General features: G+C 41.9%; 1 protein-coding gene across 6 annotated transcripts in view; it reads left to right on the plus strand.

Moving 5' to 3' along the window:
* CEMIP2 (cell migration inducing hyaluronidase 2) overlaps positions 1–25,850 on the plus strand; it is a 101,585-nt gene that overhangs the window by 21,044 nt on the left and 54,691 nt on the right. For 5 of the 6 annotated variants that reach the window (XR_012374035.1, XM_025891548.2, XM_073878084.1 and 2 more), the window contains 10 exons: positions 1,646–1,786; positions 2,599–3,160; positions 7,292–7,461; positions 11,947–12,135; positions 13,791–13,960; positions 15,705–15,914; positions 16,210–16,415; positions 16,768–16,837; positions 19,785–19,913; positions 22,620–22,708. Coding sequence is in view for 5 of the 6 variants with exons in the window: in XM_025891548.2 (XP_025747333.2) it covers positions 1,646–1,786; positions 2,599–3,160; positions 7,292–7,461; positions 11,947–12,135; positions 13,791–13,960; positions 15,705–15,914; positions 16,210–16,415; positions 16,768–16,837; positions 19,785–19,913; positions 22,620–22,708 (1,936 nt within the window). In the remaining variant the exon portion in view is untranslated. The remainder of the gene's footprint in view (positions 1–1,645; positions 1,787–2,598; positions 3,161–7,291; positions 7,462–11,946; positions 12,136–13,790; positions 13,961–15,704; positions 15,915–16,209; positions 16,416–16,767; positions 16,838–19,784; positions 19,914–22,619; positions 22,709–25,850) is intronic. The other variant, XM_073878086.1, reaches the window with a different exon arrangement.

Consider the following 25,850-nt stretch of genomic DNA (forward strand, 5'->3'; position numbering starts at 1 on the left):
GCCCAGGGCAACATGAGTGCTTAGAAATGAGATGTTTGCATTAAGGGTTACACAATTCAAAACGAGGAATCAGGATTTTCTTTCCATAAAAATTAATATCTTGGTGCTGCACTCAGCCTCTCTACTTTTCCTCCTATGATTTCCCAACATGGACCTTCCACCTTCATATAATTCCCAAGCACACCTTGCCTATCTCTACCTTGGCTGAGTTTAAATATGGGCTGCACCTTGCCCTTCTAACTGAGCAACCAACGGACTTGGGTAGCGAGGGGTACTTGCATCTCTCACCTTCATGCTCCTTTCTTTCTTTCTTTTTTTTTTTTTTGGAGAGGGAACCCGGGGAGGTGCGGCGGTGGGGGGCAGGGAGAGAGAGACAGAGAGAGAGACAGAGACAGAGACTCTTAAGCACCACGCCCCAGCATGGAGCTCGACACAGGGCTCAGTCTCATGACCCTGAGATCATGATCTGAACCTAAATCGAGAGTCGGATGTTTAACCTACTGAGCCACCCAGGCGCCCCCATGCTCCTCTTATTTAAGTACCATCTGCCCTTTGAGGGTCCAGGTCTAGTGTCCTGTTCGTTGAAACTGTCTCAGGTGCTCCAGCCCACCCCTCCCTTCTCTGAGCTCATTTGCGCATCATGCGACTACCACATTCTGCAGTGTTTAGTTGTTGCCTAGCTGGTGGCTTCTCTCCCAAGCTGTAGTGTAAGCTCTGCAGGCTGTGAGTTCATTGTGTGCTTTATAAATTTTACAGTATCTAGTACAAAGTGAGCAAATGGATCCTCCGTAAATACTTGGTCAGGAGTTGATCGAAACCCGTATGATTCCTGCCCTCCACTCCAATTATAGCAGCAACTAAAGGTCTCATGCATTAAATAGCTGTGGCAACGCAGAATACTTTTATGTTTCCATCCTCATCTGTTCAAAGGGCAAATCCTAATTCTAGTAAAGGAACGCGACACATCCAATAAACCTCATTTCTTAAGGGGGAACTTGCATGTCACTCAGCTTGCTGAGTAATCTTGGATTTGGCTTCTCTGATCTGTAGTTTCCTCATCTCTGAAAATGAGAAGTCATGCCTTGGGCCGTTTGCCTCTTCCAGTTTCACTGGGAAAGCGTGTGTATCTGCAGATAGCTGGTATTTATCAGCTGGGGTCTATGGAATGATAGAGGTGCTTCTGTCACCTACTGTGCACAGGAAGGAACCTGGGAAGACCTGACATACCTATTACTTAGCAGTTCCCATTTTTAATTTACTAGTATGTTGTGAATATATTTCGTTTTCTAAAACTGCTTCCTAGTGTGGGTCCAAAGACAAATCACAGTTTTGCCTCTTGCTGTTAATTTATTTATAGACTAGATGATTCAGGGGAACTCCGTGTTTACCTTGTGGAGTTTGACCCGAGCTAGATGGTAGCAACTTAGTTGTGTAGGGCAACCTTTTTTATGCATTGAAGTTAAAGGATTGGATATATCTGCTAGGTAGAATGGGATGGGATTTCTATCCTTATGGCAGGGATTTAAAACAGGTCTGCCCATCACCTGCAGATTGCAAAAAATGAGGGTAGTACTTGGATCTGGCTAAAGGCATTCTTGCATTTTATTGCATTGTTGCGATCCTGATGTTGCATTTTTTTTTATAGAGAATTGCCCAGATCAGAACCCACGTCTCAGGAACTGGGATCCAGGACAAGATTCTGCAAAGCAAGTTGTTATCAAGGAGGGAGATATGTTCCGTCTGACCTCGGATGCCACGGTGAATTCTATAGTCATTCAGGATGGAGGTGAGGAATGGTCCCTGCCTGTGGGGACTGCAAGGCTGCTCATTGCTGTGGGGGGCATTTGATGTTCTGTATGTAGAAAACTGTTCTTAGCCTTTAGAATGTGGTGTTGGTCTATCCATGGGGCATGAGTATCCATGAACCATAGAGTTCAAGAGCTAAGAGGGCCTTAGAAATCACTCAAGTCAAGACCTCCGATTGATAGGAGAGGAAACAGTTCCAGAAGGTGATCTCTTGTAGCTAAATCTTTGTTACAGCTACGGAGAGTGATGAGAGAATTAACATGGGTTAACATATGTAAAAATGATTTGGAGGCTCTTAGATATTTTTCTAAAAATAATTTAGTCCTAAGGTGAATGGGTTGAAATTCATGCCCCTGGGCATTTCTAGCATGCTGAGACATGAACTCTCCATTTCTACATTTACTGTTTTTTTTATTTATTCATTTGAGACTGCGAGATAGAGAGAGAGAGAGAGAGAGAGAGAGAGAGCAGGAGCAGTGGGGAGAGGCAGAGCAAGAAGGAGAAGCAGACTCCCCGCTGAGCAGGGAGCCCGACGTGGGGCTCCATCCCAGGACCTGGAGATCGTGACCTGAGCTGAAGGCAGACGCTTAACCATCTGAGCCACCCAGGCGCCCTCTACCTTTACTATTTTGAAAACAGGCTTAATTTTCTAAGCAGACTCTTAGTGAATTTTTTCCCCAACTTAACTGCAGAAGTCTTTTCTTCCCCACCCCCACTTAAGGTAAACTCTGTTTCTCTATATCCCAGAGAGATGTTTTGGAAGTTGGCTGATACTAGTCTTGTCCCTTGCAGGATTGCTTGTGTTTGGTGATGATAAAGATGGATCCAGAAATATTACTTTGAGGACTCGTTACATCCTGATCAAGGATGGTGGGGCGCTTCATATTGGAGCAGAAAAATGCCGCTATAAATCCAAAGCGACAATTGCCTTGTATGGCAAGTCAGATGAAGGTGAAAGTATGCCAACATTTGGCAAAAAATTTATTGGTGTGGAAGCTGGTGGGACACTGGAGATACACGGGGCACAGAAGGTCTCGTGGACGTTGTTGGCGAGAACTCTGCATTCCTCAGGCTTGACCTTTGGGTCCTACGCCTTTGAAAAGGACTTTTCTAGGGGCCTCAACGTGAGGATCATTGACCAAGACACGGCCAAAATTTTGGAAAGTGTGAGGTTTGATACCCACGAATACCACAATGAGAGTAGACGACTGCAGGAATTTCTGAGAATACAGGACCCAGGCCGGATTGTCGCCATAGCCGTCGGAGATTCGGCAGCCAAGAGCCTCTTACAAGGAACCATACAAATGATCCAGGACCGGTTGGGAAGTAAGCTGATCCAAGGACTGGGCTACAGGTGGGCAGACCTTTTACCTTCCTTCCCAGCCCCGTGTTGGAGTCTGTGTCTGTATGACAGGGCTGCAGAAAGGGACAGAACACGCCACAGCCTGGCTTTGGGTGTCAGAATATGGCCAGTCTTGCTTTGAAACATGGGTCTGGGGGGCACAAGACGCTGGTTACAAAACGCTCTTCTTTTGGCTTCGGTTGATGAAGCACTCTCTGGACCGGAGCGTCAGGCTTTGAAAAGTGAAGAACAGGAATGTGCTACTGAGAAACAGCAGCTCCAGGGCAGTTTCCTTCCCTCTTTCATCACCTTGGGCAAACCATATGAAACTCAGGCTACTTGATTCTGCACGAAGGTGTAAAAGCTCCGGGGCGCGGTGTGGGGGGGGGGTGCAAAGCCTGAGGGAGGGGCACGTGCCCAGTGTTGTTTTCCTTTTTTGGAGTCCTCTGCCTGCTGATTTGCATCTGCTTGTTTGACTGGGGCAGGGCTGTGGAACCTGGGCCAGGTGAGGAAAGCCAGAAACTGGAGGGCTAGCAAGTTCATGCACACGGTGAGAGTCTTTGCCGCCGCTACTGGAGCCTGGGCCCTCCTCGAGCTCACCAGGATTTCCTCATCCAGCCCTGAGGCTGGGGGAAGTAGCTGGCTCAACATGTAATTCAGAAAAGAGAAGTTTTAATTCTGCTTACTGTTCTCCGTAAAGCCAGAGAATGAGTCTGCCGTGAAAAGGAAGAGCACTTAAAAAACTCTCATATTGAAAGGGTCTAGTTATTTTTTTCCTCGGATGGTTGATGGATCTAGTTATTATTTTCCTTCCATTGGTTGTTGGACTGGAACAGTATCTGCGGAAATTCTAGAGAAAGTTAAGAAGACAAAATTAATGAAGAAAAGTGTCTGTAATGTTCTCAAAATGCCTTTTCTTCACCCCGGGGATATTGAGGAGGTGCTGAGTGCTGGGTTACCCCTAGGTGCTGAGATGAAAGGACACTACCTCAGAGCCCTTGTTTAATCCGGTGGATAAACACACCTAAATAGATGGGAGCAAACAGTGGGACCCTTGCTTATAGGCTGGAATGGGAGGGCAAGTACAGGGAGCCCCCGGATCGGCTTGGGGAACCTGTGGAGGCTTCCCAAAGATGAGAAACCCGAGGGGGGTTTAGAAGTATGCTCTGTAGGCAGTTGGAGAAGGAGGGCTTTCTAGACAGGGAATGGCAGGTGGCAAACCTCGGAGGTTTTAAATTAAAAATTTTAGGATTAAATATAATACACACGCAGAAAAGTGCTAAAAACAAGAATGCAGGGTTTAATGACTTAATCACAGCGTGACACCTGGATAGTCACCCTCCAGCTGAAGTCATAGATCATTATTGCCAGTGGCGCAGAAGCCCCCTGGCTGTGTCTTCTCTGTTTCACTGATCACTCCCTCTGTTCAGCAAAGATAACCACTCACCGGAATTTGGGGAGAATGTGAGAAGTTTAGGTTTGCCTGTTTTTGGACTTCGTGTCAATGTGAGCAGACAATATATCCTATTTTGCATCTGGCTTCTTTGCTCAACTGTGTTAACTGGGGGTTATGTGTGTTGGTGCGTGCTTGCTGACTTGTTTTCATTGCTGTTCACTTTCTATTGTGTGACTTTACCCCAGTGTACGCACTGCTGGACATCTCGTCGAGTTCAGACCTCTGTTATAAAAAGGGCTTCTCCAATGTTCTTTTACCCATCTCTTAAAACCCATGTGTCCATAGTTCTGTAATTTATAGACCTAGGAGTGGAAACACGATCTCTCTGTTTCATTATCCAGTATATGCCAGGATGACAACTTTTGTCTCTTTACTCCATTATTTTCCTGGATTTGCATGATAATCAGTGGTGAATATTTTGTTTGGCTTTTTTGGGTTCCTTTCCTCCTGGTTTCCAAACTCCCTTGAAAATAGTGCTGCTGATTTGACAGAGGAATTTGAGTTGTGATCCTTTGCCAATGTTCCATTGCTTTGACCTTATCTCCAATGTACATAAACACCCGCCTTTGAAGATACTGTTCTGTGTGGTGAAATTTTCCTCAAGTGGAGGAGGGAAGTAGGAGTGTTTTGGAGATAATGTCAGGAGAATAGAACATTGTTTTATAGTTGCTGAGGCAGCTCTGGTAAATAAAGGAAACCTCTGCTATTTCTTCTCCTTTCCTCTCACATAGGAGATAATGGTTTGAGACATTTGGCATTTGATTCTTTGTGCTGTATCAAGGAATATAAATAGAGCTATAAAGCGTAGTCAGCTGAAGAGTAGCTAATCCACGCAGGGGCAGGTGTGGAATTTATAAGGCTATAGGCATGCTTTGGTTAACTTTTATCTGAATATCCAGCCATCTGTCTGGCATAGATTACATTTGGCATACACACACACACACACACGCACACGCACACGCACACGCACACGCACACATATATATATATCCCTCCAGAGTAGGAAATTGACATTTTTCTTTCCGGGTTTTAAACCAGGAGTCTTAAGGCAAATTTTTTTTTGGCTTTTTGACTTTGTTCTTTTTTTAGTTTGGCCATAAGTTTGAGCAAGTCCCTGGGATGTTTATTACAGAAATAAAGTGAAATTAAGGGGCATTTTCAAAACACAGTCGTTTTTAACAAATAGATACATGACATGCAAAATTTTCAGTCCGTTGGATAGTGATTATACAACTTTGATTCAAGATTATTAAGAAACCAGTAACCCAGTGGTTCTCAGCTTTGCACTCCTGAGATTTTTTTTTTAAAAATCCCATGCCCAAGGCCCCCTTAGAAATTTTTACATAAGAAGGGGAGGGCCCCCAGGTGTTTGATGTGCGGTCAGGGCTGGTCACTACTGCTCTCACCTCTGACCTCTAACTCAGGGGTTCTCAGTGTGGTCCCCACCCCAGGAGCATCAGCATCACCTGGGTGTTTGTTAGAAATGCCCATGCTCTGGCCTCACCTCAAGCAATCAGCGGGTGGGGCCCCAAATCAAATCTGATTTGACCAAAGTGTGAGAACCACTCTCTAACTCAGTGGTTCTCGAGTGGGGCTGTACATTCAAATCGTCTGGGGAGCTTTGAAAACATACTAATGCCATGCCCCGCCTGGAGAAATGATGATGGCATCAGTCTGGGCTGGGTCTGAGTGTGGATGGCTTCCTAAAGCTCCCCGTGTCATTCTGTGGTGCAGCCAGATTTGGGAACATTGCTGAGAGCTCAAAAGAGAGCAGGCGATACTCATTTTATTTTTAATTTTTTCTTTTCTCTTTTTAAAGTTTTTATTTAGATTTCCAGTCAGTTAACCTACAGTGTAATGTTAGTTTCAGGTGTACAGTATAGTGATTGAACACTTCCAGACATCACCCTGTGCTCATCACGACAGGTGCATTCCTTAATCCCTATCACCTGTTTCAATCCATCCCCCGGCCCACCTCCCCTCTGGTAACTGTCGGTTTGTTTGCTATATTTAAGAGTCTCATCTGGTTTGCTTCCCCCTCTCTCTTTTTTCTTCCCCCCTTCCCCTATGTTCATCTCTTTTGTTTCTTAAATTCCACATATGAGTGAAATCATATGGTATATGTCTTTCTGTGACTGACTTATTTCTCTTAGCATAGTAAACTCTAGCTCCATCCATGTCTTCGCAAATGGCAAGATTTCATTCTTTTTTATGACTGAGTAACATTCCATTGTATATATACACCACGTCTTCCTTATTCATTCTTCAGTTGGTGGACGTCTGGGCTCTTTCCATAGTTTGGCTAGTGTAGATAATGCTGCTCTAAACATTCAGGTGCGTGCCATACTCATTTTAAAATAAGGGAAATAAATGGGTTTGTGGCCAGAATGATAGGTGAATAATAGGGGTGTGCATTGAGGAAGGAAGACAGTGATTCATTTTAGTCCCAACCATCGGTGTTTCACCTCTTACAGAGCTAGACAAACAAGGATTTAAAATCCAGATGCATTTCCTTCTGTGACGTCGGTGACTTCAGTCAAGGTTTGGACTTGCAACCTCATGGAAAAAGAGATAATGGGATTGATAAAAATGAAATACAAGCATTAAGCAGCACCTGACATAACATCTGTGTCAAGGATCTGGGTTGGTACCGTGACAAATAAGGCACATGCTCTTTTCCCTTCTAGGCAAGCGTGGGCTTTGGTTGGTGTCATTGATGGAGGAAGTACTTCTTGCAATGAGTCTGTGAGAAACTATGAAAATCACAGCAGTGGAGGGAAGGCTCTTGCCCAAAGAGAATTTTATACTGTGGATGGTCAGAAATTCACCGTAACAGCTTATAGTGAATGGATTGAAGGTAAGCAAGTACGGTTGAGACCCTTGTAAGACATTGGTAAGTACTGTGAAAGACTGGTTTCTTTAGGTGGTATTGCATTCAAAGGACAGTCTGATTAGCTGTCTCAGCTGGTTGAAGATGAAACCTATAGTTTCCCTCCTCCAGTTGATCCTCTCAACTCAAAAGAGTTCTTGCTCGATTGGAGAATGCTCTTTTCTAGTTTGGTCACTCCCCACTGGACTTTGTTCTTGATTCTCGAGTCATAAAGTTGTGGTTAACTATTAGAGATGGATTTGTTTCCTGGATTTGGTACCGTTTGAACCAATCTAGATGTGATAGGGTGAGCTGCCTTTGGTTACGCTCTGTCACAGTGAATATGCTTTTGTTCTTTGGATCTTCTCTTTATGTAGACATGTAGCAAATATTACTCTTGCACACATGCTATATAAACAAACCTCTCGTTTTCTTAGCAATTTTTCCTTGATCCAGCTAATGCCTTTATCTTCTAAGCGAATTGGAAAACACAGAAAAGTACAAAGTAAAAATTAAGCTCTAACCCTATCATTCAGAGAGGTTTGTTTTTGTGCAAATAATCTAGTCATTTTTATCTTATGTGTGTTCTCTCCCCTAGTGCTCATTTTGTTCTGACTTGTTTCCCTCGCTTTAAATAATATTTTAGGTCTTTAACTTTCTTTTTTCAACATAATTTTTATTCTCATTCACCTTTTAGAGGAACCATAATTTGTTCAAATAATGCCTAGCCCTGGGTGTTTAGGGTAGCCCTGACTTGTTTCTTTAAGGATGTTTACTCACCTACTTTGCTGCCAGAATTTTTGGCGCCAGGTATGGATTGGCAAGCCTCCTGTTTGTGCTTGCCCACAACCTTTCTTTTGTAAGCAAAAATTATTCCAAAATTATTGTGAAATGAGTAATTGAGAAGTGCCTTATTACCCAGAAGGGTTGATTTTAGGGCTCATACCTCGGTTTTGAGCAGCAGGGTAGCACTGTTTACTAAGATGGATTTCTGGAGACAGAGAGCCCAGCTCTTTCACTTACTGTGTGATGGTGGGCATGTGACTTTAACTTCCTAATGCTCAGTTTCCTCATCTGAAAAATGGGCACGATGAGAGAAACTACCACATAGGGCTGCTGTGGGTATCCAGGGGGAAGAATATGAAGTTTTTCACACAGTGTGCCTAGGAAGCACTGGGTGTTAGCTAATTTTTTTTTTTTTTTAAGGTTTTATTTATTTCTTTGAGAGAGAGAGAATGAGAGAGTGAGCATGAGGTGGGGGAGGGTCAGAGGGAGAAGCAGACTCCCCGCCGAGCAGGGAGCCTGATGTGGGACTTGATCCCAGGACTCCATTCCAGGACTCCAGGATCATGACCTGAGTTGAAGGCAGTCACTTAACCAACTGAGCCATCCAGGCGCCCCGGTGTTAGCTATTTTAATGATGATCCAAACATGACTTGGGTTATAATGGTGTATTTTGTACCACTGTAATTAAAGAGACAAAATCCTTTGCTTTAAAATAAACAGGTAGGGGAGCCTGGGTGGCTCAGTCGGTTGGGTGGCTGCCTTCAGCTCGGGTCATGGTCCCGGAGTTCCAGGATTGAGCCCCGCGTCGGGTTTCCTGCTCAGCGGGGAGTCTGCTTCTCCCTCTGCCCCTCACCCAGCTCATGCTCACTCACTTTCTCTCAAATAAATTCATAAAATCTTAAAAAAAATAAATAAAATAAACAGGTAAATAGAGTTCCTCGTATGTAACAGAGACTTTCACACGTTGCTTCTAAGCAGCTTGCTGGGTTTGGGCTGAGGAGGTGGTACCTACTATGGACGAGGAAGCTCTGCTTTCTGCCTCCAAGACCACTGCTTTCTACCCCATCATGGTTGCCTCTGGCAAAAAGCAGAGGCGGACGAGAAACATTTCTTAGCAAGAATTTGGTCCTGCACGAAGAGCTTAGTGGAATTGCTTCCAGTAAGAGTTCATGTAGAGGATAATTACTGACGAACCTCAATCAACATTTCCTCTGTGGAAAATTTTGTTTTCACTTCCACATTACCAGTGACTACTCATTTCTGGAAGAGGGTCCACTCTAGCTATCATAGGATATTGGGTCCCGTGTTCTCAATGACTCTTACTTTCTGGAAGAGGTGGGGAATCTCTCCAGGAAGCAAGGAGGGTGAGCTTATTTCCTTTCATATTTCCAATTCGCTGGTGTTAATGGGAAGAAATCTTAGGCAGGATTTTCTTCTGAAGCTAGGAAAAAGTGAGGACCTAGTGAATAACACGGATCTTCCCACTCTAACCATCTGAATTCTTTTTTAAACAGAAACAAATTCTAATGGTCTTTGGCATTGAACCTGATGTATCTAGCAGTCCTCTTCTTTAAAAAGCAGTTTTTGAAAAATTCTATGAAAAAAATTAATGTTTCTTAGTTGTTCTTTTTTAGATTTTTTTTTTTTTTTTTGGTAAAAATCTGAAAATTTGGGCAACGATTGTCATTGCTGCTAGGGGTTCTTGGTTATTTTTGTGCTTAAAAAAAGTTTATTATGTGTGTGAAGTCCCAGCAACTATTAGCTGTTGTTATTAGAGTCATTATTATTATTTTTTTAAAGATTTTATTTATTTATTTGAGAGAGAGAGAATGAGAGACAGAGAGCATGAGAGGGAAGAGGGTCAGAGGGAGAAGCAGACTCCCCGCTGAGCAGGGAGCCTGATGAGGGACTCGATCCTGGGACTCCAGGATCATGACCTGAGCCGAAGGCAGTCGCTTAACCAACTGAGCCACCCAGGCGCCCCTAGAGTCATTACTATTAATCTTTTAGACCAAATCTCCTCATAGGCTTTAGTATCTAGATGTAAGAAATATGTAAAAAAAAAAAAAAAAAAAAGCTACTTTACTTTTTTTTCTCCCCCAGTACTTTTCTTTTGGTCCTTTGTGAAAACAAACGTACGGTAGGTTGGCATCTGAAGGGACAGAATCCACGACTTGCTCAGGTTAGGTTTTATCAGGAGGGTTGGCTCAGGATTGTTAGGGTATCTGTGGTGTTCCTTGTGCCTTGCCCGAATTTCCCACTTTCTGAGTTCCCTAACTTGAGTCAATGTGTTTCTTCGCTCCTGCCATTGACCCTTAGTGTCGGTATCTTAAAGTCACCCCAGAGCAGTGTGCAGTTAATTGGAAGGATGGTTGTAAGTACACATACTGGGCACCAGATACCTTTGAGATGCGGTGTTTTCTCTTCTCCGTTGAGCTTATGAACTAGCTTCTATCTATTGTGTATACAGTTGCATTAAGTCAGCTTTTGGTTTGTGACAGATTCTGTCACAGATGTTTTAGAAGCAGGAAATGCTTCTATACTTGGTTGCACATAAAAGAGTAAATGAAGGAGATGTTGGATCAACTGCAGTTTTTGTCTGCCTAATTGGGAACCAACTTCGAGTTTCAAAAGGAGGCATTGGGGGAGGTCAGTGATTAGTAGTCCCTGGGTCACACAGATTGCAGAGGTGGTGTTATTACAGGGAAGGAGCGGAGTTAGACAGGGACACTATCCTGTGGTCTCTGGGTGACATTGAAGATCATAGTGGGAATGCTCATCCCTTCAGCAGACATCTGTGAGTTTGCATGACGAAATAGCGGGGCACATATACAGGTGGACATACTCTGCTGCCTTCATGAATGCACCTTCCAAGGAAGTGAGCTAGTCTCCCACTGGACAGGCATGGATAATACCAGAGGGAACACTAGAGTGAAATACTGGAGAAGGAGGCTGCTTCCAGCAAGGGGGTTGGGGAAGTCTTTAAAGGTTTGCCTGATCTTGGGGTGCCCAGCTGGCTCAGTAGAGCGTGTGGCTCTTGATCTCAGGGTCGTGAGTTCGAGCCCCACGTTGGGGGGAGATTACTTAAAAAAAAAAAAAAAGACCTGCCTGACCTTTATAAGATGGGGATCGTATCTTGGCGGATTAAGAGTGGAAGTACGTTGTAGCTAAAGAATTAAGTATGAACAAAGGCCCAGAAATGAGAGACCGCCTAAGGCAGACTTTTATTCTTAAGATTATGTGTGTGCTAATGTTCTATCTCTCATCCTGTGTCTGGATCACATTGAAGCACTGAGTATTTATTACATACCTATTCCGTGTTTGGCAGCGTCTACTTATGTGTGATACGTTCTTACTACATTTCAGGACTGCTTGGAAGCACTTAATATAGTTTTAGCTCTGAGTTGAAGTGCAACGAGAGATTGGAGATCAAGAATAGTGGGACATTTCCTATAGCATCATGCTTAGGGGAACATGGGGCTCTCTACCCTGGAGGTCAGGGCTGTCCAGGTTCATCTTTTTATCATCAGTATCTGCAGAATGACAGGCACATGGTTAGCGCTGGTAAAAATGTACTGACTTGTGTCAAGATTATCTTAACTTTTGATTTGTGAGTCAGTGGGGAGGTTGATTTTAGGGGGGAAAGTGCCACTAATGCATCATTTTCTTCTTTGCTTTTTGGTTTAGGTGTTTCTCTTTCAGGTTTCCGGGTGGAGGTTGTGGATGGAGTGAAGCTTCATCTGCTGGATGATGTTAGTAGCTGGAAACCTGGAGACCAGATCGTGGTTGCAAGCACAGACTATTCTATGTACCAAGCAGAGGAGTTTACTCTACTCCCCTGTCCTGAGTGCAATCGCTTCCAGGTCAAAGTCAAAGGTATGGGACTGCTCAGAATGCTTCTTGGCGTTTGATTCCTGCAGTCCGCCCCACGCCCCCCAGCCAACCTCACCCCAAAGCCCAAGTGTCATCACCATCATCATCTGGATATTGAAGATCTTAGCCCTGGGGTCCTTTGAACACCAGATCCCGGAGGATGTTAGATAAGAGTAGTTAGAGAGCAGTAGTGTTACTGTTAACGATATGTAGCAGGCAAATCAGTGGTTTTGTGCTCTTTTTGTTAAAAAGAAAAAAAATGATGTGGACTAGACGGATTGATTTTTTTTTTTCCCCCAAGATCCAAGATTCCAACTTCTTTCTTATTAATTTTCTACCATCAAATAATAATCCAATTATCAACTGACTCATATTTACATATGAATTTCTTCTTAATTAAAAAAAAAACTCATGATTTTTGAGTGCCTACGTCCTTGGCAAAAATACAGATCTCACTAATATTTAAAATAGAACCAGAAAGGCATTTTCATAGACTACATTTTTTATCATAAGCTTGAATCGTGTTTTTTGAGGGAAAGCAATATGCAGTGAGATCCGTACTCTAAGCTGTGTTTAGGAAGAATTGCTGACATTTACCAGGTACTTATCCTGAGCCACGTAATAGGCGGAGCCACGTAATAGGCGAATCTCCTTTAGATGTTGCCTCACTTGTGGAATTTACTATGCATTTCATTTATTACATTGTCTCCCTTCCTTCTGTACTCAAGATTATATACATTTGTGATATAAAACCAAAGAGTTTACAGTAACTATTTAATAAGCACACACTCATGGGTAATTTAGAGCTTTGTAGTTTAAGGGAAACAGCTTTTGCTTTAAAAAAAAATAGGACGATTGGTTCACTTGGCACTTTCTCTCTGTGCTTCATTCAATGTTGTACTTTTCCTTCTTGATAATATAGCGCATAAGCAGAAAACAAACCCCCCCAAAAAACTGTTACCATCTGGCATTAAGTTTGTTTGGAAATTCCCACTCTTGTTAACAAGTCTACATGATAATGAATCTCCCGTGATCTCAACTGCTGGATTTATTTGTATTTTTCCTTCCTGAGTTTATGTAATAAAAACATCAGAGAAAAGTTCATTATTAAAGTGTTTCTAGACTTCCAAAAAGGTGGAAACTTAAAAGAATGCATGCTAATATTAAAATAAGTAAGAAAGATGGTAATGTTTGTAATGTTAATATTTAAACGCATATTACTTTAGCTTTGAAGTAAAAGCAAGAATAACTTAATACCTCGTTCTCAACATCTACAAAACCATTCATTTTTCTGGATTCGCCATGCATTTGTTTCTTCATGGGCCCTCAGGGGATGAGAACAAGAGCATATGGACAGGGACCTGAGAGAGTGAGGTGGAGGAAGAGAAAGAGGGTACTTACCTATATTCCAGAATGTTGGTGCCATTCAGGAGAGGATTAAGCTCCCCGTGTGTGGCTTTGACATTGAGTGAGTGGTTAGAGTGAATAATCTTTAACATCCTTGCTTCCTTGTATTCTGTGATTCTGAGGTATTAAGGAATGGAAGCAGACAATAAATTTTGGTATCTTGGAATTGCAGAATAAATAGGACTGTTTTTTTGATGTTTCATGTGTTCTTTTTTAAAATATTTTTTTGTCTCTTGGCCCATGTCAACCAGAAACCCCTCAGTTCCTGCACATGGGTGAGATCACCGATGGTGTAGACATGAGAGCAGAGGTCGGAATTCTCACCCGGAATGTTGTAATCCGAGGACAGATGGAGGACTCATGCTATGCTGGAAACCAGTGCCAGTTCTTTGATTATGATACCTTTGGGGGACATGTCATGGTAGGCAAAAAGATTTAATGAGACTTGGTTGCCAAATTCATGTTTGCAATAACTTTCAAGGTTTTTTTAAAAAAATATTTTAAAAAAATTATTTATTAGAGAATGAGCAGGGCAGGGAGGAGCAGAGGGAGAGGGGAGAAGCTGACTCCCCACTGAGCAGGAAGCCCGACGCAGGGCTCGATCCCAGGACCCTGGGATCATGACCTGAGCCGAAGGCAGACGCTTAACCAACTGAGCCATCTAGGAGCCCCAAAACTTTCAAGTTTTGGAATGAGATCTATATGGATATTAAAAAGAAATCATATTTTAGTTTTCTATTCAGTGACAGTAAAGAGATTTTGCATAATTAAAAGAGAAAGTTACTATCTTCATTTAGTTGACCTCAACCTGTAGTTAAACCATTTTGTCCCATGCATGCAATCTCTGAAAGGATCAAATGACTCTTTTTTTAAAACTTGATATTATGGAAGGGCAAGCAGTAGTAATATTTTTCTGTAAAAATATTTTTTGTATGCAGATTTTTATTCTGTAAAAGTACTGAGCACTTACCATATGGTAAGCCTTGCACTGCATACTAACTGGTTGGATTTCGTGGCTGCGTTTTGGCTACGTGTGTTTTAAAATCAGTTTTTGTGCACTGAGTAGGTTATGCTTGTTAACAACATTTCTGTTACACTGTTTACTGAAATGTTGGTCAGCGTTATTCCTTTGTTTTTAGTAGTATGATTAAAAATCCAGTGTTTAAAAATAGAATGCTTAAATTGTGGATCACAGAGATTTTTTTTTTTTTAAGATTTTATTTATCTATTTGACAGAGAGGGACACAGCGAGAGAGGGAACACAAGCAGGGGGAGCGGGAGAGGGAGAAGCAGGCTTCCCGCCGAGCAGGGAGCCCGATGCGGGGCTCGATTCCAGGACCCCGGGATCATGACCTGAGCCGGAGGCAGATACTTAACCATTGAGCCACCCAGGTGCCCCACGGAGAAATTTTTAAAAAGAACTGAAGTAAATAATATTATGTGCTAGAACATTGAGGGAAAATTTACAAATAACTATTTATCAAACTGTGGTGGAGTTCATAGAAATGAAAGAACAAGACTGGAAATGACCAAAATATTTGAACAAATCAGAACACGTTACATATATAGAAATCATTTCTGTGGCTTTTCTGGTTACATTTCCTTTTATTCCTAATTAGAGGTTATTTTTATGGCTCTTGAAAGTACTCACTTATGTTAAGAAGCATTTGCTGGGGTGTCTGGCTGGCTCATTCGGTAGAGCATGTGACTCTTGATCTGAGGGTCGTGAGTTTGAGTCCCATGTTGAGCATGGAGATTACTTAGAGGAAAAAAAAAAAAGAAGCATTTGCTAAATTAGTAACTGGAGATCCTGGAAAGCCGGGTGCCAAAGAAAAGAAATATTTTAATATGCATTCCCCTTTAGACATTTTCTATTAGAACCGTATTTTTTTGCTACTTGAATATTCCAAAGTGTATCGGTTTGGGGCGCCTGGGTGGCTCAGTTGGTTAAGCGACTGCGTTCGGCTCAGGTCATGATCCTGGAGTCCCGGGATCGAGTCCCGCATCGGGCTCCCTGCTCAGCGGGGAGTCTGCTTCTCCCTCTGACCCTCCCACCTCTCATGCTCTCATTCTCTCTCTCAAATAAATAAATAAGTAAAATCTTTAAATAAAAATTAAATGTGACCAAAGTGTATCGGTTTGATTTTGGTTATCTTGTCCTACAGATAAAGAAGAATTTCACTTCTGTCCATCTTTCTTACGTGGAATTGAAACACATGGGTCAGCAGCAGCTGGGGCGGTATCCTGTTCATTTTCACCTGTGTGGAGACGTGGATTACAAGGGGGGGTACAGACACGCGACATTTGTGGATGGCTTATCTATTCATCACAGCTTCTCACGCTGCCTCACTGTGCATGGGACACATGGTCTGCTGGTACGTAGCCTCTCACCACACTGATGCCTGTTAACTCTCCTGCGTTGTCACAACCTCTCCATTTGATGTAACTAAGCTCTTGTAACGCATGCCTTACTCTGTCCTCCTTTTACTGAGAATTCTGACGTTTTTCTCTATTAAGAGATCGGTAACACCTGGCATTTGGCTTTGCCCCTTCAGTTAAGATGAAACTTCTCTTTGCGTTCTATACCAAGTGTGCCGCATGGATAGCACTTGTCATTTAAACCGCAAGCAATCATGTTACCATTGACATTACACACTTGTGTTTTTGCAGATTAAAGACACAATCGGATTTGACACACTGGGTCATTGTTTCTTTTTGGAAGATGGTGTCGAACAGAGAAATACTTTGTTCCACAATCTGGGCCTCCTCACCAAACCCGGCACCCTCCTCCCCACTGATAGGAATAACTCCATGTGCACCACCATGCGAGACAAAGTGTTCGGCAGTTACATCCCTGTGCCTTCCACGGACTGCATGTGAGTAACTGGCAGAGAGAAAAACTCCTATGTGCAGTTCAAGGCCTTTCACTTTTTTTTTTTTAAGATTTTATTTATTTATTTGAGAGAGAGAATGAGATAGAGAGAGAGCATGGGGGGGGAGGGTCAGAGGGAGAAGCAGACTCCCTGCTGAGCAGGGAGCCCGATTCGGGACTCGATCCCAAGCCTCCAGGATCATGACCTGAGCCGAAGGCAGTCGCTTAACCAACTGAGCCACCCGGGTGCCCAAGGCCTTTAACTTTGTGGGGAAGATGTTTTGGGAAGGTTTTTTAGTGGGCAGGATTTTTTTGCTTGAGTCAGGTTTAAGTCACTTTAAAAAAATGCCTTGCAGGGCTGTTTCAACTTTCTGGATTGCTCATCCCAACAATAACCTGATTAGTAATGCAGCTGCAGGCTCGCAGGTAAGTAACATTAAATGCTTTCAGTTGTTTGGTCTTCATGTTTACAAGTATTCTGGTGTATATGGATGTAATGTCATGTGTGACAATCTAACTCAAGCACGGCATTGTTTTCTATACTGCTTATTTCATTGAAAGCAGGATATGGTTGAGATTCTTTTTTGTTTCTTCTGCATCATTCATGCCAGTTAGTATTTATGAGTGTGGTAACATGGATGCCAAATGGAGGAAAAGAGGTCGGCTGATGGGTGAGGTTATTGGACCTTCAGAGTGCATTTTTAGTGAATCGTGTGCAATCTTTCTGGCTTCTCATATTCAAGACATGCATGGCCGAGTGCCTCATCATTTCAGTTTTTAATTTTGATGAACAAAGAAAGCCTTAGCTTTTCTTTATGGGAATGGGTTATTCTGTAGAACATTATGACAGGGGTCATTCTGGTCAAAGTGTATATCCTTTTGTTCAGTGCAGGGATCATACACACTTAGGGGCTTCATCTCCTTGGTAAAGCAGCTAAACTCTGTGCCTTAAATTAACTGTGTGCCTTGAATTATTTCCGAGACATGCATACACACAAGAATAACCTAAGAGAATAAATGGACTATTTTTGGATAGCAGAAATGTCTCCTGGAGAAACTTGGGAGAGATTTACATTTATAGTTGAGTGTGATTTAAAACTGTTAATTTATAATGGAAAAGTGACTCTTGAAGACATTATACTATTATGATTATATCTGTGCTGCAAACAGAAATAGGGGCTTTGTAGCAATGCCTATTCGTATTTATATATTGTGGCTATTAAAATTTTTAAAAGGAAAGAGATACCTAGCATTATTTCCCAGGACCAAGTAGAAGATTAGTGGAAGGGAGTATTTCTTCCAGAAACCTAGGATACGGGCATCACTGGGCGATGGTGGAATTCACTTCCGTGCTTTTCCTTAAAAACATAAAACATAAAATTCTTTTTTTCCCTAGATTTTATTTATTTATTTGAGAGACAGAGAGCACAAGTGGGGTGAGGGGCAGAGGGAGAAGTGGGCTCCCCGCTGAGCAGGGAGTCTGATGTGGGACTTGATCCCGTGACCCTGGGATCATGACCTGAGCTGAAGGCAGATGCTTAACACACTGAGTCACCCAGGCGCCCAAAACATAAAATTCTTACTTAACAGGGCAGAGACTTGGACATGTAATCATTTCAGCTTTCCGTCCATTCATTTTTTGACAAATATTTGTTGAGCCTCTACCAAGTTTGTGCTGAGTTTCTAATTAGAAGATGAGTTTTGGAGCCAAGATGGCCCTGGGTTTGATACACAGCCTTACCCTGGGATCATCGTCTGATCTGTGTTACATTTCAAATGAACACCCAGAGCAGAGGTTCCTTTCAGCTTGTTTCAGAAGTCATGGGTTGAAGATGAAAGCAAATTGCAAATGGTTCATGAAAAAATGTAAGGTGAGGTTGCCAGAAACCCTTCCTGGGGCTCATGTGGGATGAGAAGAAAGCGGGTCTCTCGTTTTCCATTTCATATTCGTTCTTCTTCCTTGTCATTCTGTGAGTGCTTTCTTCTCTTTCTAGAAAAACTGTTCCAGTAAAACTCATGTTTTGGCAAGGGTTTTCCTCCCAAAATAAATCAAACTCTTTCTTCTTGTACGTTTCCACTGCCTTTTACAAAGCTCCCTTTACCTGTTTTGACACCACAGTGTTTAACAGGAAACAGTTGCTACCCCCTTGATGCCCACCCCCCCCAGACTCCATTGCATCCTGGGAGGGTTTGCTCTACCCTCAGCTTTTAGGGCTGTGGTATGGAGCCTGCAGGTCTTCTACTGTGCTCTGTTTTGTGCCCCAAAGAGTAGAGGAGGCAAAGACGTTTTTTCAGCGTAGTTTGTTTTAAGACCCATCTCTAAACCTATATCATGGAAAAATGTCAAATATTGCATGCATTTTGGTGGGTAGGTATATATGCTTCCCACAGTTCATCTCTCTATGCTTCTAAAAAACTTTGTTACAATGAATGTAATACCTAATACATATATTTTATTTCTCTATTTCCCATCAAACTATCGATTCTTTGAGAATAGCCTTACTCCACCCCTGGCACAGAGTGGTCACTAAACAAATGTTTGCCAAAAGTGAATCTATAGCATACGTTTTGGACTGTATGTTAAAGTATGAACAACCTATTCAATCAAAGTTCTGTTGCTTGAACTCGTTCTTTGCATGGGGCTGGTTTTTAATTAAACCATACAATAAAAAAAAAAAAAACCACTTGTCGTGGAGAGTAAGACCATTAATTTTGATTTTTATATCTCATTTTGAGGGTCAAAAATTGTGAAAACTGCTCTGTTAGTGCTGTTAAGGTCAGTAATACTGAAAGTGAACAGACAGGATCCAGACTGAGACAGCATCCTGATTCATGCGTGTGGTGGTTTTTTTTCTTTGGCAAAAATTTGCTTCGGGACAGGAAGGGCATTGGAGTTGTTTGAAAGAAGTCAGTGAGCTCTGCGTGTTGGCGGATAGTTGTTTAATGAATATGACTCATCTATTGATCAGGTTTGGAGGTAAACAGAAAAACACTCATATTGCTAAAAGGCCGTGCTGTCCGAGTCACACGGAAGGAAGGAAGGCTTGTTTGGTTCTAATTCTGCATTAACTTTTGAATGTAAATAATGATGGGAGAAATATATTTTTGAAAATGAGTTTTGGTATCAGCCAATTATTTCTATCTAGTACTGCGAGTAGAATTAAATTTGTTTTTTTAAAAAAAAGCATGATTATAATGACTTTGAGGGTGCTAGATGAGTGCACAACTTTCATAGTCAATTCTGAGCCCGAAACAATGAAAAATTAGTGTTGAAAAGAGTCAGTTTGCTTACGAAGCACTTAGTTCATTGAGCATGTTTCCTAGAGTGGCTTTATAAAGTAAGGCTTTAATGATCCTGCCCTTTTAATGACAGGATGCTGGAATATGGTATTTATTCCACAAGGAACCTACGGGAGAATCCAGTGGATTGCAGCTCTTAGCAAAACCAGAACTCACTCCGTTGGGTATATTTTATAACAACAGGGTCCATTCAAGTTTTAAGGTAGGTTCCTAGGTTTTAACAAAATCGGTTCATGTGATTTCCAGGGTTGAAGGATGGAATGCTGAGAAATACAAGTGAGAAATGTCAGTTTTCGGTAAAACTTGTCATCAGAAAAAGTAATTTGTGATTAAAAAAACAGACCCATAACCCTTCCACATTCAGGGTTATGTACGGTATCCCATTTATACACGCACAGGCATATCCACCAACACAGTGCGTGTGCACGCGGTCTGAATAATTATAATGATGCACTTGAGCCCTGCGTCTTTGTCCACTCCCTCGCTCCTCCCCTCCCTCCCTCTGCCTTCTTTTCAATGGTTAATATCATGTTTTGGGGATGTACACATTAGATAAGAAGCACACTTTCTTCTCTCAGTTCACAGTGTCGGTAGAACTTCCTCTTGGGCATTTAATCCTAATTACGTAGTAGAATATTATTTGTGGTATTTGACCTAACTTAAAATGATGCAGATAAGTAAACAGAAGGCCACTTAGGAAGTCCAGTTTCCACGATATTTAGCATTCATCCCCACCCTCGAGTGATAACTTATATTTGCCTCATTTTGTATCACAAGGCACTTTGATATTTTCTTTTTTTTTTTTTTAAAGATTTTATTTATTTATTCATGAGAGACAGAGAGAGAGAGAGAGGCAGAGGGAGAAGCAGGCTCCCAAGGCGCAGGGAGCCCGATGTGGGACTCGATCCCAGGACGCTGGGATCATGACCTGAGCCGAAGGCAGACGCTTAACCATCTGAGCCACCCAGGCGCCCAAGGCACTTTGATATTTTCATTTATATGATACAGTGCCCAGATTCTTTACCCTGATGTGATCCACATCAAAGTTCAATTAATACTTCCCATTTCCGATACTGAGAGGATCCTTTAAAAACCTAAGTGTGCTGTAGTTTGATGAGTGGAATCACTTGAAGACTTGAGAGAGCAAAAAACCTTAGTCAGAATTAATGTTTTTTGTGAGCTGAGTAGCTGATTAAAGCTAATCATTGTTGAGAGTACCATTTCAAAGTGGAAATCCTCAAAATTTTCTAATTATGTGATATAAAAAACATCTCATTCTAATTAATTTTTTAATGTCATATGCCATGAGGACATGTAATAATCTATTAATTATAAGAATATGAGGCCTAAATTATGAGTAGATGATTAGGTTTTAACTTGTTTAATTTTGGGCTGACTGTCCAGAATGGTACTTTATAGCCAAGGGAAACTGAACCCTGGGAGTCCTCTGAGAGTAACCTGTCATCTTTGGATCGGTGGTAAATACAGCAACACTGACTCCTTCTGCTGTGGTTGCTCACGCCCCCCAAATCTGTATCTAGTCCAGGTCCGTCACGTCTGTCTGAGCACCAACCGAGTACCATCTGGATGTCTCAGGGACATATAAGTAACATGTGTTCAAAACTAAAAATTCCTATTTTTATCCTCAGACCCATTCCCCTAGCTCTGTTTCACTGAATGAAACCACTGGTTTCCCCCTTGCCCAAACTTAGAAACATATGAATCTTTATCACTCCCTTTCCCTCACCCTTAGACATTTTGTTAATTCCTAAAGCATATCATACCTCCTAAAGAAGTCTCGCTCGATCCATTTTCCCCCATTGACGAGGCTGGCACAGGTCTAGGTCACCTTAGTTTTTCTCCTGGATTATCGAGGTCATGTCTTACCTTATCTCTTATCTCTCTTTTTGTCCCTTTCTTTTTTAAAATTTTTATTTATTTATTTATTTTAAATTCAATTTAAGTAACATAGAGTGTATTATTCATTTCAGAGGTAGAATTTAGTGATTCATCAGTTGCATGTAACACCCAGTGCTCAGTCCATCAAGTGCCCTCCTAAATACCCATCCCCCAGTTACCCCGTTTTTGTCCCCTTCTAATCCATTATCCATCCTGTTGCCTAGAGCGTTCCTTCTTAACGTACAGTTAATTACGTTGCCTTTGTTAAAAGTCCCGTTGAATTGATTCTAATGTATCGACTCTATGTTGTCCACCATTTGCTTCTCTTTAGCCTTCTTCCTTGCCTTTCCTCCCTCCCTGTGTTTCCTGTGAGTCCATCTGAGACTTTCTTCTCAGATGTGCCATGCTCTCCCTCGCCTCCAGGCTTTTTGTACAAATGACACCCGTGAGTACGTTCTTCTGGGCTCTTCAGCTGCTTCCCATGCAGTCCCCGCCCTTCATCCCAACCCATTCCCTTCTGCGGCTGTGTTCTCCCCATCCTTCCTGTTTCAGCTTTAGGAGGTCACTGCTTTGTGGGGACCTCGCCTGCATCCTGTGTCCCCCACCTATGAGAAAGATCTCATTTGGTGCCTCTCTTCTGTGTTGCTCAAGCACCGTCTGCTTCCTTCATCATATGCTTATCACACTGGATTTGTTTATTTAATTGCACATCTTCCTGCTAGTTTATGTGTCAGCAACAGCAAAGGCAATGGCTTTCTTGTTAATGTATAATGCTTGGTGCCTCCCATAAGGTAGGCACTAAATAAATATTTGTTGAATGACTAAGTAAAATTATACTAAGTAAAATATCCAGAAAAGTAATTGTTTTCATAAAACCTTTGCTGTTTGTTCCTTTCGCCTCTTTTTGGTGGATGTGAGAAGCTACAACTAATTTTCATGAATCCTTATATATGTGTAGATGGATTCTTTAGGACTCATATTCATTTCGGTCCATTATTATATTTTCCAGGCTGGCTTGTTTATTGACAAAGGTGTCAAAACAACCAACGCTAGTGTGGCAGACCCAAGGGAGTACCTCTGTTTGGATAACAGTGCAAGGTAGGGCTCATCCTTGGACCTCACGCTCCAGCCGTATCTTGCCAAAGGAAAACTTCCTGAGTTAAGCCATTGTGCTCGCCTCTCCACTAACACTTTTATTATTTTTATTTAATTAATTATTCAATTTATTTTTTAAAAAGGTTTTATTTATTTCAGAGAGAGAGCACAGGAGAGCTTGAGTGGGGTGAGGGGCAGAGGGAGAAGCAGGCTCCCCGCTGAGCAGGGGGCCGGATCCGGGGTTCAATCCTGGGACTCCAGGATTGTGACCTGAGCCAAAGGCAGATGCTCAACCAACTGAGCCACCCAGGTGCCCCTCTGTTAACACATTTAAACTGAAGTTTTCAAAGTTTGCAGGAGGGCATTGGGAAAATATATATTTTTTTTTTGCTGTTCTAAGTCCTGTGGCTGGTGTGTTTATTTTAAAATCTTACTGAGATGCCAAAGAAGTCAGTACTTTCTCCATTTTTTTCACAGTTCTAAATGATCTTAGAGAGAAACACAGAATGAGAAAGAAAAAGGAGAGAGAGATATGGAAAATAGGGCCTACATTTGGCCTAAAGCAGAGCATGATTCCTTGAAAAAACGAGCTAAGATGTTTTAGTGTTGTTCCTGAAAACAAGCCGTGTAGAATTTATTGTTAGTGGTCAAAATGGAGCATTGCATTGCATGTATTTCACAGGGAAAGGTCTTGAACTTGATGAGCAAGCTAGTTTGGTTCAGTTGTCTGTAGGCTCAGAGTCCCATCATTGCTGGTCTCTATGTTACTCTCTTTTATAACCGCAAAATGTGGTTGGAATAGGGAGAACATTTCAACAAAGTTCTCTTCTGTGCTGAATAAGAGCCAAAATAAATAACGTGTCTCCAGTGGAAATAAGAGTTTCTGGAAAAGAGATAGCAACTTAAAGTCCTATTCAGCAGAAACTGCATACGTGTTATTTTCCCGATACTTCAAGTTGACTGACCGACATCCGGTTTTGAAAGCGTGCTAGCTTTAATAGGCTCTGTTGATAGACATTTAAGAAAAAGATACCAGGTCCAGTTGTTCAGAAGGGAATAAGATAAGAGCCACACTGTGGGTTGGTGAGTGCATTTAAGTGCGAGGCAGGGTTCTTGCAACACAGTAATAAAGCATGAGATCAGGAGAAAACTGGGCAAAGTACAGTTAGTAAAATTACTCATCAGGATTCCTTAAAGGTCAAGTTGAGCCTGAAATATCTTCAGGCAACGATCAGATGGCATTTGAGAAGCCAGGAAACTATGGACATGATTTAAATAAAACACAAGTTACCAGACACCTAATAGCCGAGTGAGATATGAAATAGAGAAAGAGGAGATGAACTTAAAAAAGAAAAAGGAGCATAGAGATGACAACCAATGATGAACCAAGAAGAGAATAGTAACTGGCAAAACAAAGAAATCTTTGCTGGCAGGACACTCCTGCTTTTTTAAGAGTTTATTTTAACTGGTAGAACTAGTAGTGTGTACTTTACTTAGCATTAACAGAAAGATCCTTAAACACAACACAGTTGACTCTCTTCCCTGCCCTAAAAAATGATATGTGAGTGTATGAGTGGGTGGATGAGAATATATATTTCAGAATTCATCAGAATTCTGAATTAGACTTGACAATAAAACAATTTATCCATAATGGCTTGAGTTCTTTACCGGGTATGGGTATATGATATTATGATGATGGTAGTTTTTTCTCTGCTCTTCATTATTTCTCTTGCCAGTTTATAAATGCACACATATTGGGAATTAGACTCCATTTGGAATTTGTTATTGAAAAGAACGGATTATAGAAGATGAGTAACAAGACATTTGGCAGCTGGTATATACATTTAATTTTGTATAAACTAATGTGTAGACTATGCCCACATGCATTCATGCAGTCCAGACATGAGTGAAAATGATAAAACTCTAACACAATGAGTAATAAGCCAGCCCATGAATTAAACATCAGGCTCTTGGGATCCAGAAGATTTTTAGTCTGTTCAACAAAGGGGAAGTTGACTCACCAGTTAATCAGATGAGCCTTTCCTTGTGTCTTCAAGATGTGAAATGACAGGCATCCAAAGATGGGAAATTGTAACCGAAGAAAACTCTTGGTTTGAGATTGGGACATTTCATCCAAAGGAATGAAAGAGCATGAAAACCAACTAGTACTTAAAGCCATGGACAGTTAAGGGAGGTTGGAAAGCATGCTGAAAGCTCATGAATGAGGATGATAAAAATTGGGAAAGATAGCTATCATCTACACATCAAGTAGGAAAGAGGCTGAAAATAAAGAGTATCCAAGCAAGTGGTCAGCAGTTGATTTATATGGATAAGAATTTCAGAAAAGGGGCGCCTGAGTGGCTCAGTCGTTAAGCGTCTACCTTCGGCTCAGGTCATGATCCCAGGGTCCTGGGAACGAGCCCCGCATCAGGCTCCCTGCTCCGCGAGAAGCCTGCTTCTCCCTCTCCCACTCCCCCTGCTTGTGTTCCCTCTCATGCTATGTCTCTCTCTGTCAAATAAATAAATAAAATCTTAAAAAAAAAAAAAAGAATTTCAGAAAAGACAGGATGGCGGCAGCAGTGTTGCCTTATGATACTTTCTTTTTTTTGCCTGCTTTTAGAACATTGTATAGTTTTCTTTCCAGAACTCTTCCGTCTGCTTGATATTATGTAATGACTGCGAATCTGTTTTCCAGCAAGCACAATGCCAGAGAGTGGGTGATGGCCTAGAGTCAGACTTTTCACCCCTTAGGTCAGAGCTATTTAGTGTAATGGGTCATATACACAGTCGAAGGGCGGATATAACGCTTGCCAGATTGGTCTCCTGTGGTCCATTGTCTACAATCCTTTCACCAAGTAGCAGCTAGTGACCAGTTTAAAAAAAAAAAAAAAGTGAAATCTAGTTGTATCACTTCCTTGCTTCCCTGTTTCTGAAGACTGTCCGTCACATCTATCTGTCTGTCTTTCTATTTATCCACCTACTTTTTTGAGGTATTACCATGTAACTGTGCATATTTAATGTATATACCTCGGGGAGTTTGGGGATAGGTATACACCCATGAAACCATCACCACTGTCAGGGTCATAGACCTAGCCATCACCTCCCGAAGTTTTCTCTCACATCCTTTATCATTTTATTTTATTTT

The sequence above is a fragment of the Callorhinus ursinus genome, unplaced genomic scaffold (assembly GCF_003265705.2).
Source record: "Callorhinus ursinus isolate GAN/ISIS: 27379988/994484 unplaced genomic scaffold, GSC_fseal_2.0 scaffold28, whole genome shotgun sequence".
NCBI classification, from domain to species: domain Eukaryota; kingdom Metazoa; phylum Chordata; class Mammalia; order Carnivora; family Otariidae; genus Callorhinus; species Callorhinus ursinus.